We start from the raw sequence: 14,595 nt of genomic DNA on the forward strand, positions 1-14,595 counted from the left end.
AACATAGCGTGTGAGCTGGAACTTCAGTGTGCTTCTGAGGAAGGTTTGAGATAATTGTTCTTGGAGTGATTGGCATTCTCTGTTGACATCTTCTTGGCTGTGTGTAGTCAGAGTTAGTTGAGTCATGACCAACTTGGAATTGAAATTCCCTGCCTGAAGAGCTTGCCTCTCGGCAGCTAATCCAAGGCTTGAACCACAGGCATATGAGAAGCTCAAAATCTCCCCCTGCTTTTTACTGTGCCACTTAGGTGGAATTTATCCCTAGCTTTCTCTGAAGAGCTTCACTAAATGATGGATACTCTTTAAAAGTGAAATACCTTGGTTACGATTTTAAAGCTGCATAGTGCCATGTATGGCATCCCTACCACAAGATGGCAGTGTAACACCAGAAAATTGAAATAGCACCTAAAATTATCTCTTCTGTTCACTTTTGCATCATTTAAAAGATGTCTCCACTCTCCATGGAGTTAAATTCCACAAGTAGATGTTAACAGGCTTTTTTAAAAGCCAGGTTGATGAATTTAGGGGCAGTCAATGATGTAATTTATCATGTTCTTGTAAATAAGAACGAATGAACAGGGTCATTGTCTCAAGATATTGGGAAATTGGACAAAATTCAGTGTAGAATGACGTGACATTTTTCCTGTTTATGTATCAGTCCCCACTTCTTTCCATGGTCCGGGGGTAAAAATCAATAAGCTGCATCCTTACCCTGTGTTAAGCAGACCCACAGCCATTTCATGTGATGCGTCATACGTAGTGGCAAAATGTTCAAAGCATCCACTTTAGGACAAAGGCTCTGGTGTCACTGTGTCCACACAGCATCGTGCTGGGAGTCCTTGCTATTACAGTAAGTTAAGAAAACGATTTAAGAAATTCTTCAGCAAGACAGCTTTCTGCTGAAATCCCAAGACTTGGGAGGTGGAGACAGAGGAGTATCAGGGTTCAAAGCCAGCCTTGGCTGCATGAGACCCTGTCTCAAAAAAGTAAAATGGCTTGAGGACTCGTGAGCACTTAGGTGTCTACTTAGAAGGCTCAAAGAACTCCCAGACTTATTACTAAATTATTTAAAACTAAACAAAATTTCTAAGTACAAATGTCAAACATGCAGGGTTTAGTGGTGAGTGCCTTAATTTGGGAGACAGAGGCAGGCTTTGACTCAAAGAAAAAAAATCAAACATAAAATTTATTTGCAGCGGGGGTTGGGGGGTGGGGAATGGGGAAAGTAAGTGGCTCCTCTAGACTAGAGCACTTGGCTATCATGCCCGAGGTCCTGGGTTCAGTCCTCAACTGAACTTCAGAAAAGGTTTCTTTTTAAAACTTATTGCTTATTTATTTAGAGACAGGGTCTCATTCTATAGCCCTGCCTACCTGCTACTCGCTATGTAAGACCAGCCTGGCCTTCTGCTTTTGCTTCCCAACTGTTGGGATTCAAGGCATGTGCTACTAGGTCACACCAGAAAAGAGTTCTTTATAGTAAGTAATTGTTTAGAAAACGAAAATCTCAATTAAAACCCATGAAATACAAAGGCAAAAATACAACGAAAGTGTGCAGTCCTCTCTGGAGGAGATTCTAATGAATAAACAGTGGTAAAGACTACCTAGGTCAACGTCAACAGCAGACACTATTTGTTACAAAGCCACCGGCTCTCCCTGAATTCACTTGTCAGTTGTTGACATTCCAGTAAGTACCTTTCAGGGATCTTCCCAAAATCTGTCAAGCTAATTCTGACATTTAAACAAAATTCTGGCAATAGCCAAGATATTTTAAAATAGGTGTAGTTGCAATCCTAGCACTCAGAAGACAGAGGCAGGACAATTGCTGTTCATTCACGATCAGACTGGATTCTACAGCAAGCCGTAGTGAGATCCTGTTTCAAACAATAACAAAATGTACTTCTGAAGAAATGGAAGTCGGAAAGTATTTGCTGGATGAGATACCAAGCTTTACTATGAAGCCATATTAGCTAAACAGCTGTGACATTTGTGGAAGGACAGTTATAGACGAAAGAAACACATGACCCAGAAGCAGACCCATACGCACGTGATTCATTTCCTAATACAGCAGGCACTGTGATCATGAGGAAAAGGGTAAGCATCAGTAACAATACCAAGACAGTGAGCCCGTCAGCCCTGTCTCATTAGATGCTCGGAATCCATTTCAGGTGAAGGAAAGACTTAAATGTTTATCAAAAACACAAAAGGATGAAATTTAAGATATCCTTAAAACCTCAGGATCGAGAGGAGTTAATCGTACTACCAACAGGAAGTGCATAGTATAAAGGAAACAACTGATACTTCTGTCTGTTCAGGAACTTCTGTTCATCCCGTGTACTGCTAAGAAATCAAGAACCCAGGCCATAAAGAGCTATTTATAGCATTTACACCTACGACGGGAGTAGTACTAGTGTGTAAAAGACAATCGAATAGAGACATGGACAAAAGAGAGAAAAAGGTGTTTCACAGAAGAGAAAGCACAAATTATCCATAAACTTCAAGAAGATGCTTGGTCCCATTACCAATTACAGAAGTCACGGGTTTTACAATCACATTATGATCTTCTACCACCTCTTGGGGGAGTGCAAATGGCATGCGTGACTGCCTCAGAAAACTGCCTATCCATATCTAGTGCATCTTTGATGATGCTGCATTTCTATTTATGCTCTTTAGCCTAGTAATCTTCCTCTGAAATATAAGGTCTGTGTTGTGTCACTAGTGGTCATAGTAGAAAAAAAAATAAAAGAAAGCAGAGGGAGTACCTCTAAATATATACAAATAGAATGGCTTTTTTATTCTAGGATATTCCTACAGTGGAATATTATATAGCGCTGAAAATAGGTGATTCCTAGGAACACCTATAAACAAATGAATCAATACGTAGTTCTTCTGTTTTTTAAATCAAGTCCCAAACCAGGAAATAGCAAGTGATAAACATAAAGAGAACGAAAGACTCATTATAAATTCAGCTTAGTAATAATTTCTTTAGAATACAAGTAGCAAGCCACTTGGGAGACAGAGGCAGGACGATTGCCAAATTCAAGGCCAGCATTGGACCAAATACTGAGAAATGCCTGTTTTAAAGAGAGGGTGTGGCGACTGGAGAGATGGCACAACAGTAAGAGTATTAACTTAGGGTTCACAGCCATCTGCAGCTCTAGAGCATCCCAGCCTCTGCTCTCCATGCTGGGCTTCTGCATGCATGCAGTGGGCGCAGAAGTACATACAATAAAATTAAATCAGTATGCTTTTTTTCTTTCCTGGCTTTTCAAGACAGGGTTTCTCCGTGTAGCCCTGGCTGTCCTGGTACTGGCTCTGTAGACCAGGCTGCTCTTTAACTCATAGAGATCTGCCTGCCTCTGCTCCCATGTGCTGGGATTAAAGCCACATGCCACCACTGCCTGGCGAAAGTAATATTCTTTTAAAATATCTCTCTCTCTCTCTCTCTCTCTCTCTCTCTCTCTCTCTCTCCCCCCCTCCCTCCCTCCCTCTCTCTCTTTCCCTCTCTCTCAAGCTGAGCTTGGTAGTGTATACTTGTAATCTCAGGACTTGGGAGGCTGAAGCAGGAGGTTCTTTTTTTTTTTTTTTTTTTTAAGATTTATTTATTTATTATATATAAGTACACTGTAGCTGTTTTCATCCATACCAGAAGAGGACATCAGATCCCATAACAGATGGTTGTGAGCCACCATGTGGTTGCTGGGAATTGAACTCAGGACCTCTGGAAGAGCAGTCGGGTGCTCTTAACCGCTGAGCCATCTCTCCAGCCCGAAGCAGGAGGTTCTTGATAATTTTTTTTAATATAAAAATTGAAATGGCATATATGTATCATTTCAAGTTTTAGTATGTATTTTATTATATGTAAGCATATATATTATTTATAAGGTTCTTTTGTTCCTGGGCTGGAGAAATACCTTATAAAAAAAACAAGTGTTTAAAAAGAAAAATAAAATGTGGAGAGTTGGCCCAGAGGTTAAGCATACTGGTTCCTCTTCAAGAGAAGCTGGGTTCAATTCTGAGCACTCCTTCGGTGAGCAGCTCACAGTCATTTGTGACTCCAGTTTCCCAAGATCTGCTGCCCTCTTCTGGCCTCCGATGGTACTGTATGCATGTGGTGTACAAACACATGCAGTCAACACCCATATGCATAAAATAATTTGATAAAAATTTATTTTTATTTTATAAAGTAAATGATGTGTGTTTGAATGTATACATGCCCCATACCTGAGGAGGTCAGAAGAGGGCATCCAATTCCCCCTGGAATTGGAGTTGACAATTGGTTGTGATCTGCCATTTAGGTGCTAGAAATCAAATCCAGGTCATCTAGAAGAGCAGACAGTGGCCTTAACCACTGGGCAATCGTCCCTCCTCTTTTCTGTCACAGTTAATAGTTACTTTTTTTTTTTTTAAAGATTTATTTATTTATTATATATAAGTACACTGTAGCTCTCTTCAGACACACCAGAAGAGGGCATCGGATCTCTTTACAGATGGTTGTGAGCCATCATGTGGTTGCTGGGAATTGAACTCATGACCTCTGGAAGAGCAGTCGGGTGCTCTTAACCGCTGAGCCATCTCTCCAGCCCCCAATAGTTACTTTTAAAGTGACTATTTGTTATTCTTTTGTTTTTGTTACTGTGTCCCTCACCTCAGGTAAATATGTTTGTTTTATTTCCCCTGCTCTTAATAATTACTGTTGCCCTGATGGATTTCTTTCACCATTGCAAAGCTGAGTCTCAGTGGGAGGAAATTGCTGCAGCAGTTCTGGAGATTGAACATGCTAGCCGACTGCTCGACCATTCAGCAACATCTCTAGCCTAAGGGCTACCACTTTTTAAACATTTCCCATTTTATCAAAATTGGATCTTTTATTACATTGGCTGTTTTCTAGCTAGTATATTTTAGTGTTTTCCAAACATACTAGTTTCATTTTGAAAAATACTATTTATGTTAATTTCTGATATTTAAAACAGATAAGTCAGGGTTGCCCTGGTCAAATGTTATTCTAGGAAAATACAGTGATGTATTTTAAACTTCACTGTTTTAGTTTGTAGTTTAACATAGAATCTGAATGGAGTGATAATCCTTTTATATTTTTGCAATTTGTAAATAAAATTCTGGACCACAACAATGTAAGCACTAGTTTTCCTTTCTTGGAAATTTAATTTGTAGCCAATCTACTTTGTAAAGACCCATGTTTCGCTTACAGTAATCGTAGATGTGCAGCGGAGTGTCAGTTTGTCTCTGCTGCAGAAGGTTGTCCTGCCCAGCATTAACCTGCCTCTGGCGCTCTACAGAAGGCCGCAAGCACCAGAGCTGCACTTCTGCAACCTGAGCACATGCAAGGCTCCCCTTCATGTATGCCATGGTTTGGATTTGGAATTCCTGGGCTTTGCTTCCTTTTTCCTGGAGTTACAGTGGAAATATTGATTCCCAATATAGCAGACTCACTTATGAACATTGATAAGTATAATTTCTTAGCTTAAACAGTGCTTGTTACTTAGGGTGGATGTGAAACCAGGTACTCAAGCTGGAGTAGACCTCAAAGGTTGTCAGGATTCACAGTTTCAATTTAGTTGTTAATTCATTGTATGTGTGTGGCCTACGTGTATGTATGTTCCTGTGTGTGAGTATGTGTACCTGTATAGGTGTGAGGACAACTGCTGGTCAGAAATGACATTCACTTGTTTTGCTCACTGGCCTGGAGCTCACCAATCAGATTAAATGGGCTCTGGGAATTGAAACCTGCACCACCATGGTGGGCAGACCAGGAACTGATGATTGCAAGGCAAACACTGTACCTGTTGCGCCCTTGACTGTGAGTTTTAAGGAGCAGAACCTTCTCTTTGAAGGAAATTATTCCAGGAGAACAAATAAGACCATGAAAGGAAAAAAGTGGGATGGGAGTCACACCTGCCCCACCTGTATTTTAAAATTGCATCCCATTCCCTTTTAATTTTTTAAATAAAATCAAGACCTAGAGAGTCAAGTGACTGTCTTAGTGAATTGGAAGTAAGGCTCAACCTTGAACTCAGGTTTATACTTGGGTTCTCATGATCCCTGGTCTAAATCCCTCTAAAAAATTCTTAAGGTGTTTCTTCTGTTTATCAACTGTGTACAGGCATTAAGAAACAGCCAGTTAGCATGTAAGCATGAGACTTCACGTGTACATGGTGAGGACGTTTTCTTTACCACTTGTAGGCCACTACGACAAATGTGTATTCGCCCTTCGGGAAGAGAACAAAAGTGACATGAACACCGTACTGAACTACATCTTCTCCCACGCCCAGGTCACCAAGAAGAATCTCCTGGTGACAATGCTTATTGTGAGTATCCAGTTTGTGTGTGTGTGTGTGTGTGTGTGTGTGTGTGTGTGTGTGTGTCTGTCTGTCTGTCTGTCTGTCTGTCTGTCTGTCTGTTTCAGAAGGAAGGCTACTATCTTATAACGATGGTAAACGAGCTTGGGCTGCAGATTAGCAGTTGCTGGACCTGACCCTGTGGCTGACAGGAAGGGACTGTTGGGCATAGAATGTGTACAGGAACTTAGTTTTCTTGGCTGCTCTTAGAAGTGCCTGGCCCTTTCCTGTGTCTGTTGTCAACATGATGGTAGCTCTCAAAAGCAGTTTCCTCTCACCAGTGTGCAGCTCCATGTTAACTCTTGCGTATACCCAGCAATGCAAGCACTGGCTTTCATGTCAGAAACTTAATAAAATGGGGAGATTTAGTACTGTTCCTCTCCCTCCAAAACAATGTAATGTAATGTAACAGAATTGAATGTATCTGGCATCTTCCTTGATTTACAGGAAGATCTATGCTCTTGTTGCACTGACCCTGTTCTGACTAATACACGAATTAGTAGGAAATGGGAGGAAGAGTGAAACCAGCTCTTGTGAGCTGGGCTGAGCTGTGTCTAATGCTGGAGGGAGTGTGCAGAGAGGAGAGTTTTCATGTTAATTTCAAGTTCTCCACTCCTAGTTCTTCCTGGTGAAGCTAGTGTTCTGGGTCTGAGAACAATGGACTGCTCTTCAAGGCCGCTCTCCACCATCCCGAGAGGCGTAGTGCTGCACAGTAGCCTTGCCTGAGACTGAAGTTCTCGCTAGCTCCCTTTCCCAGCCCTTTGGAGATGACTCTCGGTACTCTGAAGTCCATCATTTCTTCATATAGGGGAAAATCCCATATAAAACTTGACTGCCATTTTTATATAATACCCCAAAATGAAAGGAGTCGGCCTCCCGTATGTCTCTGGTTGACGCATTACCACTCCTTCAGCCATCTGCCTCGCTGGTTGGCTCTCTTGGCTATAACATTTTATAGGTAGCCTCTTTAAGAAACGTGTCATTAGAGGGAGAGTTCATTACTTTTGCTGCCCTGGAGTGGCTGCCTGGTGAGGAACCAGGTCTTTGGGAAGGGTGGAAGTGTTGGCACAGAGTACTGTTTTAACTTTCCCACGAGACAGCTTTCTGCAAAGAGTTCTGTCATCTATAGCTATTGCTGTTTATTTCCCTCAGAAATCCTACTTTCTTTTTCAAATTTTAATGCAAGGATTATTAATTCTCACTTTGAGGAAGTGAACACTTTCTGGCAGAAAGGGGTAATGATTAGAAGGCAGAAGGATCTGCCAGTGCGAACCAAAATGGGGCTGGAATTTGCCTTTATAGGAAGCTAATTATGGCAAATTTTTCATCTTATTATGATTACCTTTTTAAGAACTTAACAGTTTTCTGCACTAAAAATAGACCAAAGCCCAGAATCCTTGGAGCAGCAGAAGAGTAATGGTCGTCCAGGACTGTCGCTAGGTTTCTTAAATTCTAATTTGTAAGATATAGGGGCTCGGCTCGCTCCTTTTGCGGAGTGATTGTAAGTAACGCTTGCCTTAAGAATCTCATTATTGGAACACGGAGCCATATTTCCTCTGAGAATTCTGGAGTAGCTTTGAGCCGGGGCTGTTCATTTCTCAAGTAATCACGCTGGTGTGATGGAGAGAGAAAATGGCAGCTGTTCGGAGCTCAGGCCTTCAATTTTCTTCAGAGTCCAGTCACTCAAGTGTGTAATTACACGGGGGTGCTGCAGAGGCGTTGGGCCCTGTCAGAGAACTGGTTTGAGGCTTTGCTTGCTGCTTTTGCCAGTCAGGACAGGCAGAAGCCAATGGGACCCTGACTTGCTGCTGCTTTTACCCCCACCTTGTCATCCTGATTATTTCTTACCTGCATAGATTGTGGCCCAACTTTCTTCCTGGCAGGCTGAGCTCTGGAGAAACAAACGGGCTCTCGGTGTCTGCTTTGGATGGCTAGCGTGGAGGCGGCGGGGTACACTGGCAGTTGGAGTTACCCGTTTTCTTTATTTTAGTATCTTCGCTTATTGTTTTCCTCTAAAAGAAAAACAAAAGACAAAACAAGAATCAGTGAGCACAATAGTATTTATAGTCTTGTATATCACTAATTTATTTTCAAATATTTATTCCAGATATTTCCAATTTATCTCGAGGATTTTGGAGTTAAGGAATTAATTGATATGACTGAGTCAGGGCCAGCTAGCAGTGACATAGATAAGGGAAAGGTTCAGATGGTGCCCCTTTTCAATCTAGTATTTCTGAATACCAGGAATATTTTCCTTTTTGATTGCGACCAGCTGCTCCCCTCCCCCACATGTGCATTAATGAGAGTTGCCTGTAAGAGGCATCTGAGTGGTTAGGATTCCTCTCTGCAGGTATCACTGTCTTTTACTGATGTCACTGGGACATGGTAGCATTTCAATTCCCCCAGCTTGTATTCTCTTCTGGTCACCTTTCTTTGCTTACCTTGGTCTCCTGATTGATGGTTATGTGCCCAGCATTCCAATCTCTGCTTCCTACAAGTAGGAATGTTGATGGTGTACTTTGCTGAGCTAGATGATGACTTCTGGGCCTCTGAACCTAAAGGAAGGAGTCAAGAAAATCAAGTTGCTCCAGTGGAGAGGTGCTGTGGTCCTCTGCAGTTGTTAACATATGTTGCATTGTGGTAACTGCTCCAGGGACTGCTAAGCAAATTTCTGTTGAGTAGACTTCTCCACTGCTTTGCTTTTATCCACATGAACATGGTTTTACAAGTCATGCTGTGTGTGATTTGCTTCAGACACAGCATATAAAATGCAGACCAGTTTCTTTCCTTCCTTCTTTAATCATGGGTACATGTAATCTGTCTAGTATATAAGTAAAAAGAAAAAGCTTTCTCAGAAGGTCATTTAATAAATGTTCATTTTTATTTCTGTTCTAATAGAACATCTGAACAAAAAGCAACTTAGGGTACGAAGAGTTTATTTTAGCTTTCAAGTCCAGGCCAAATTCCATTATCGTGGAGAAGTAAAGGCAGGAACTTGCTAGTCACATCGCATCTAGTCAAGAGCAGAGAGAAATACATGTATTGCTCTCTTGCTTGCCTGTGCTCAGCTTGATTTCACCCCTTTTCCACAGTTCAGGACACTCTGCCTAGGAAATGGTGCCACCCACCATAGGCTTGATCTTCCCACATTAACTAACCTCAGACAGTTCCCCAGAGTTAGGCCATAGGCAAGCCCTGTGTGGACAAGCCCTTGTTGAGACACTCTTGCTAGGAGACTCTAGGTTGTGTCAAATTGACGTTTTAAGCTAATAGTCACACTGAATAAAGGTGCTTTTGGCAATTGATTGATAAACTTACGGCATCTTTGTCGGGAGGAAGCCTTACTCAGCTGAATGATAAGTAGTAACTGTCTATATCCAAAGTTTTATTCCTTCTGTTTTGAATTGGCTTTCTTAGAGCACCTAATGCTTAACATGCTAACATCATATTGGACACTTTGGGCTTTCTGTCAACTAGTTATGTACTTTGGCTCTGGATTGCTATTTCCAGCATGTTTATTCTATTTCTGCAACTCTAAATATTCCTTAGAATATTTTATTCTCTAGGATGAGAATAAAAACAAGAAATAACTCTTACCATCTTGACCATCGATGACCAGTAGTTTTCCCTTTGGTTTGCAGATTTCTGCAGATGATTTAGAGTTAACTGATAGGTTATTTAAATGAATTTTACTTTTTCTGTTGGTTTTAGGGTTTCTTTTTGTGTTGTTTTGTTGTTTTGGAAACAGATCTGCTGACATGGTTGCCCTCTAATGGCATTATCACAAAAATTAACAAGATCGGGATGGTAATCTTGGACTGTCCAGTTGCCCACAGAGAGCTTAGAATGTGTCTGGCATCCTGCTGCGTGTGGCGCTTAGCCTGAATGGTTCTTAAGAACACTGATTGCTTCTTTTAGGGTCTCAACACTGTCTGGACCAAGGCCAAACAAATGCTGATATTTTTTTCTACACATAATTTATTGTTGCTAATCTTTTTTCCAAGTCTTAATGGTGATAATGGAAAAAATACCGTTTGTGGGGCTGGGGGCCCTCAGTAGTTAGGAGCACTTGTTGCTCTTCTACAGGACCCAGGCTCAGGTGACCACATATCAACTTACAACCGTCTGTAGCCACAATATTGAAAAACTTGTAAGTTAAGAAGAATGAATGCAAATAGAGTTCCATCCAAACTATATTTGATTTTGGCCTCTGAGGAAGTCTGGGTTTTATGCTGTGTTATGGAGAGCCCAGGAAGGCTGTCCACCTGTAGTTGTGAAAGAATAATTACTTCATCCTCCCTGAATCTCCACATTCTCTCTCGGCCCACCCCATCAGATGCTGTTTTCCCATCTTCTGTTCTTTTTTCTTTTTATAGGTTAGAAGATGGTTTGTAGTTAAGCAAGAGGATAACTTTGTTTTTCCTTGAGTTAAGGCTTAGTTGCTTTCAAAGGGCTTATTCACTATCAAAAACTTTTGCAAATCAGAGAGGCGACTGGCTTTATTTCAGCACATTGGCTTTTGGGGCTATTGGACCTTAGTCTAGTCATTTGCAAAGTTCATGAATTGTTATTTTCCCCAGAACACGTCTATGTTTTAAGATATTTTAGTGGCCTGTTCTGATGATTGAAGTAAATTCCCCAGACAGGAATGTGTTTATGCATTATAGGATGTTAGGAAAGGGAAAGGGTTGGGATAGGGAAACTTATTTTGGTCTTTCTATCTGCTTGTAGCATCTGTTTTTTGCCTCTGTCTTTTTATGGTCTCGTCTCTCCTTGTTCCTTGGTCACAGAGTTAGTTTCTCGTCTTTGTTTATGCCTAGGATGGGTGGGTTAAGACTTTTAGTAGTCATCTGTGTGTTCAACAGAATCCTGAACTTATTTTTACTTCAATGTCAGCTTTTATTTACTCAGCTGGATAAAAACAATACTTTTACTTCCTTAAATATAAATTATGGGTTTTGTGACTATGGACAATTGAAGTAAACCACTGATTGGTTTGTGGTACAAGAATCTAATGTTAGAAATCATTTTCTCATATGATCCTGAGGTGCCTTCTTCCTAACATAGTGGTGTTGAATAGTCCAAAAGTATTTGGCTTGTGACGTGAAAAGTTTTAGGGATTTTGGAAAAGGTTTTTGGGCAATGCATGTCTATTTCAAAGGTCAGAAGCCCGTTGTTATTGTTGGTGGTGGTGGTGATGGTGGTGATGGTAGTGGTGGTGGTGGTGGCGATATGGCATGGTTTAGTTTTGGCTTTTGTGAGTCAGTGAGTATTTTTGCCTACATGCATGCCTAATATTCTTGGAGTCCAAAGAAGGTGTCAGATTCCCTAGAAACTGGAGTTAAAGATGGTTGTGAACCACATGGGTGCTAAAAACTAAAGTTGGGTGTTCTGCAAGAGCTTCAAGCACACTTACTAGTCCCATGCTTTCACTTCTGTGATGAAGGCCTGCACAGGGACAAAGAGAGTAGGTAAGAATGGTACAGAAATTCTTCCAGAAATGGCTCGTGGACAAGAGAAGGGGAAAGGAGACTGAAGAGCTGCCAACAGTGCTGAAATGTAGCTCAGTGGCAGAGTTATTTCCTTTCCCTCTCTCACGTTCCCTCACCAGAGTTCTTTGTGATATAAGTTTATGTGTTCCTTTTCTCATTAACACTTAGGATCAGTTGTGTGGCCGGGACCCTACACTTACTGATGAGCTGCTAAACATCCTCACAGAGCTAACTCAGCTCAGCAAAACCACCAACGCCAAAGTGGCACTGCGGGCTCGCCAGGTAAGAACATCTTGTTGGTCATCTTGAAAGAGTGATATTTTTCTTAGTTTTGGCAGTTCTAGACACAGTGCACTTCACAGAGATCTCGCAGTGTTTTCATGTGATTATTTAAAGACAAAGGACGTGGTTAATGTTGGATTTCTCACATACAGAATACTGGTATCATTCCTTGACTTCTCCGCAGCTCTCACTATAGTCATAAACCAGGGTCAGGTGGAGGAAAGGAGACCAAGGGAAGGAAATGAAATCAGTATTTTTTACTTCCCAAAGGGAGCTTAGAAACAGATGAAAAGGTCTAAGTATATAGAAAACAATCAAGTGTGGAAAGCAGAAAGATAATGACATGAATCTTAGGCACTAGCAATAGGAACAGCCCCAGAGAAGTCCAGTTAGCCTCACCCCGTAGTCCTCATTTCCATTCCAAAAGGTTTCTGCAGGGAAGCTGAGAGCTGGCACTCCCTTTGTGTTTTCATTGCCTGGGCATTGACAAGGACACAGCATTTGAAGCCGCTCAGTGACCTTCTGCTTTCTCTACAATTGTATCCATGTCACTGAACTCCTCAAAGTTATTGAACCTCTCAGTGACCTGCTGAGGATATTCAGGTCCTACTGACTCGGTTTGTTTGTGACACTGCTTTCACGTTCTGGCCCTCACATGCATCAGCGTTAGCTCCTGATGCCTTCCTTCTCTTTGGTGCTGAGTACCTGGGGCTGTCAAAGCAGCTTTTCCTCCCCTTCTACTGCAAAGTTGCAAAAGGCTAGCTGCACTGCATCCTCCTTCCCCACAGCTGCTCCCTGCCAGACCTGATTCCCAATTAACAGCTAGTCTTGCAGTCCCCAGGACTAGCAGCTTTGCAAAGGTAAATCACATGCACTGATGGAACTTGATTGAAGCTGTTTGTTCTCCCTTCCCCCTACCCCTATGGGAAATTGTCCACAGCACAAATCATGGTGAGAAGCAACTGAGGTTCAGGATGGGGTGGCATTGACTTTTTATGCTACAGGATCTAGAAGTTGTTTTACTTGGTCTCTGCTTTATCTTTGATGCCTGCATTTACAGATTTATATTTATTGCTTTTGTATCAGGCGGCTTAATAGGAGCCTAGAATAATCACCCCTCAGGAACTTACGGCTCTTACCTGCCTTCGCTCTAGGTTCTTATTGCCTCCCATTTGCCATCGTACGAGCTTCGCCATAACCAAGTAGAGTCCATCTTCTTATCAGCCATCGACATGTATGGACACCAGTTTTGCATTGAGAACCTGCAGGTATTATAATAGCCCCTTCCTACCACTTCACACGCCTATTCCTTTTGTTCCCATAAGCATTGTTCAGTTAAAGATTTAATCGATTAGTTTTGACTTCTGTGTCATGAAATTTCATTCTTTGAATTTTAAAAATGATTTATGTTTTTGTTTTCTTTTTTCATAAAAATGTTGCAGGATCATAGCCTAGCCTTAAAAATCAAATGGGCCTTCTTCGATAGAAGTGTCTTATTGAAGTCTCTATCTTTTGAAAGCATTCTACACCAGAATTAATTGGCAATATTATTTGATTTCTGGTGCTTGAATCAGATGCATATATAAAGATGGTTGTTCCTCTTCTGGAGACAAAGCTATTTAAATATCATTTAACTTTAATTTTATTTAAATGCTTACTATTACACTGTATAAAAAGCCAATTTTATAAAATTATTGGGTAATTTTGCTACAAATGAAGGACTTCAACTATTTTATAAATAACATCATTTTTTCAGGGGTGCCTTTGTGTTTTCCTACTGGGAGACCAGAGTACTGTTATGACCGGCCAAAGGAAGCTTCATACTTTCTGTAGGCTCTCTCCTAGGGAACTTGGAAGCAAAAGAGGGAATTATGTGGTTCGTAGTTGATAGTTGGGGTTTTCATTACCTTTCAAGCCTAGGATTTCTGAGAGTGGAGTATCAGGCAGTATTTAGGAAGTACAAATAGGGCCCGAGATGATAATACTCATAAGCACGTACATATATTGCATATTATTGGTATATTTCACTAAACAATTCTGACAGGTTTGTGTTCTCCACAGTAGCTCAGGAAGGAGGGCTGAAACGGTTATGTTCATATATGGCATTCACCAGCAGAATTCTCAGCTCTCACTGAGAACTTCAATATCCTTTTGCCTTCCAGAAACTCATCCTATCAGAAACATCTATTTTCGATGTCCTCCCAAACTTTTTTTACCACAGCAACCAGGTGGTGAGGATGGCGGCTCTGGAGGTGAGTGCTGGTGTGTCACAGGGCCTTTCTGTGGTTGGCCTGGAGTTTTATGTCTGTTCAGTCCTGTGTTCTTGCTCATTCCTTCTGGAATGCTAGATCCTACAGTCAGGTGCTTTATCTGCTGTTTTATCTGCATTAATCACCAGCTTCTGGGTCAAATAATAGGGAAATAGCTGCCAGGTTTTTCAGTAGTCTCTTCCTTCCAGGTGCTTGAAT

At 41.3% G+C, this 14,595-nt stretch overlaps 1 protein-coding gene across 11 annotated transcripts in view; it reads left to right on the forward strand.

Moving 5' to 3' along the window:
- Positions 1-14,595, forward strand: part of Acaca (acetyl-CoA carboxylase alpha) — a 262,246-nt gene that overhangs the window by 131,012 nt on the left and 116,639 nt on the right. For all 11 annotated transcript variants that reach the window (XM_087574065.1, XM_087574066.1, XM_087574067.1 and 8 more), the window contains 4 exons: positions 6,199-6,323; positions 12,014-12,127; positions 13,282-13,395; positions 14,290-14,379. In XM_087574065.1, the coding sequence (XP_087430191.1) occupies positions 6,199-6,323; positions 12,014-12,127; positions 13,282-13,395; positions 14,290-14,379 (443 nt within the window). The remainder of the gene's footprint in view (positions 1-6,198; positions 6,324-12,013; positions 12,128-13,281; positions 13,396-14,289; positions 14,380-14,595) is intronic.

Source organism: Rattus norvegicus, chromosome 10 (genome assembly GCF_021556685.1).
Source record: "Rattus norvegicus strain SHRSP/BbbUtx chromosome 10, alternate assembly SHRSP_T2T, whole genome shotgun sequence".
NCBI lineage: Eukaryota > Metazoa > Chordata > Mammalia > Rodentia > Muridae > Rattus > Rattus norvegicus.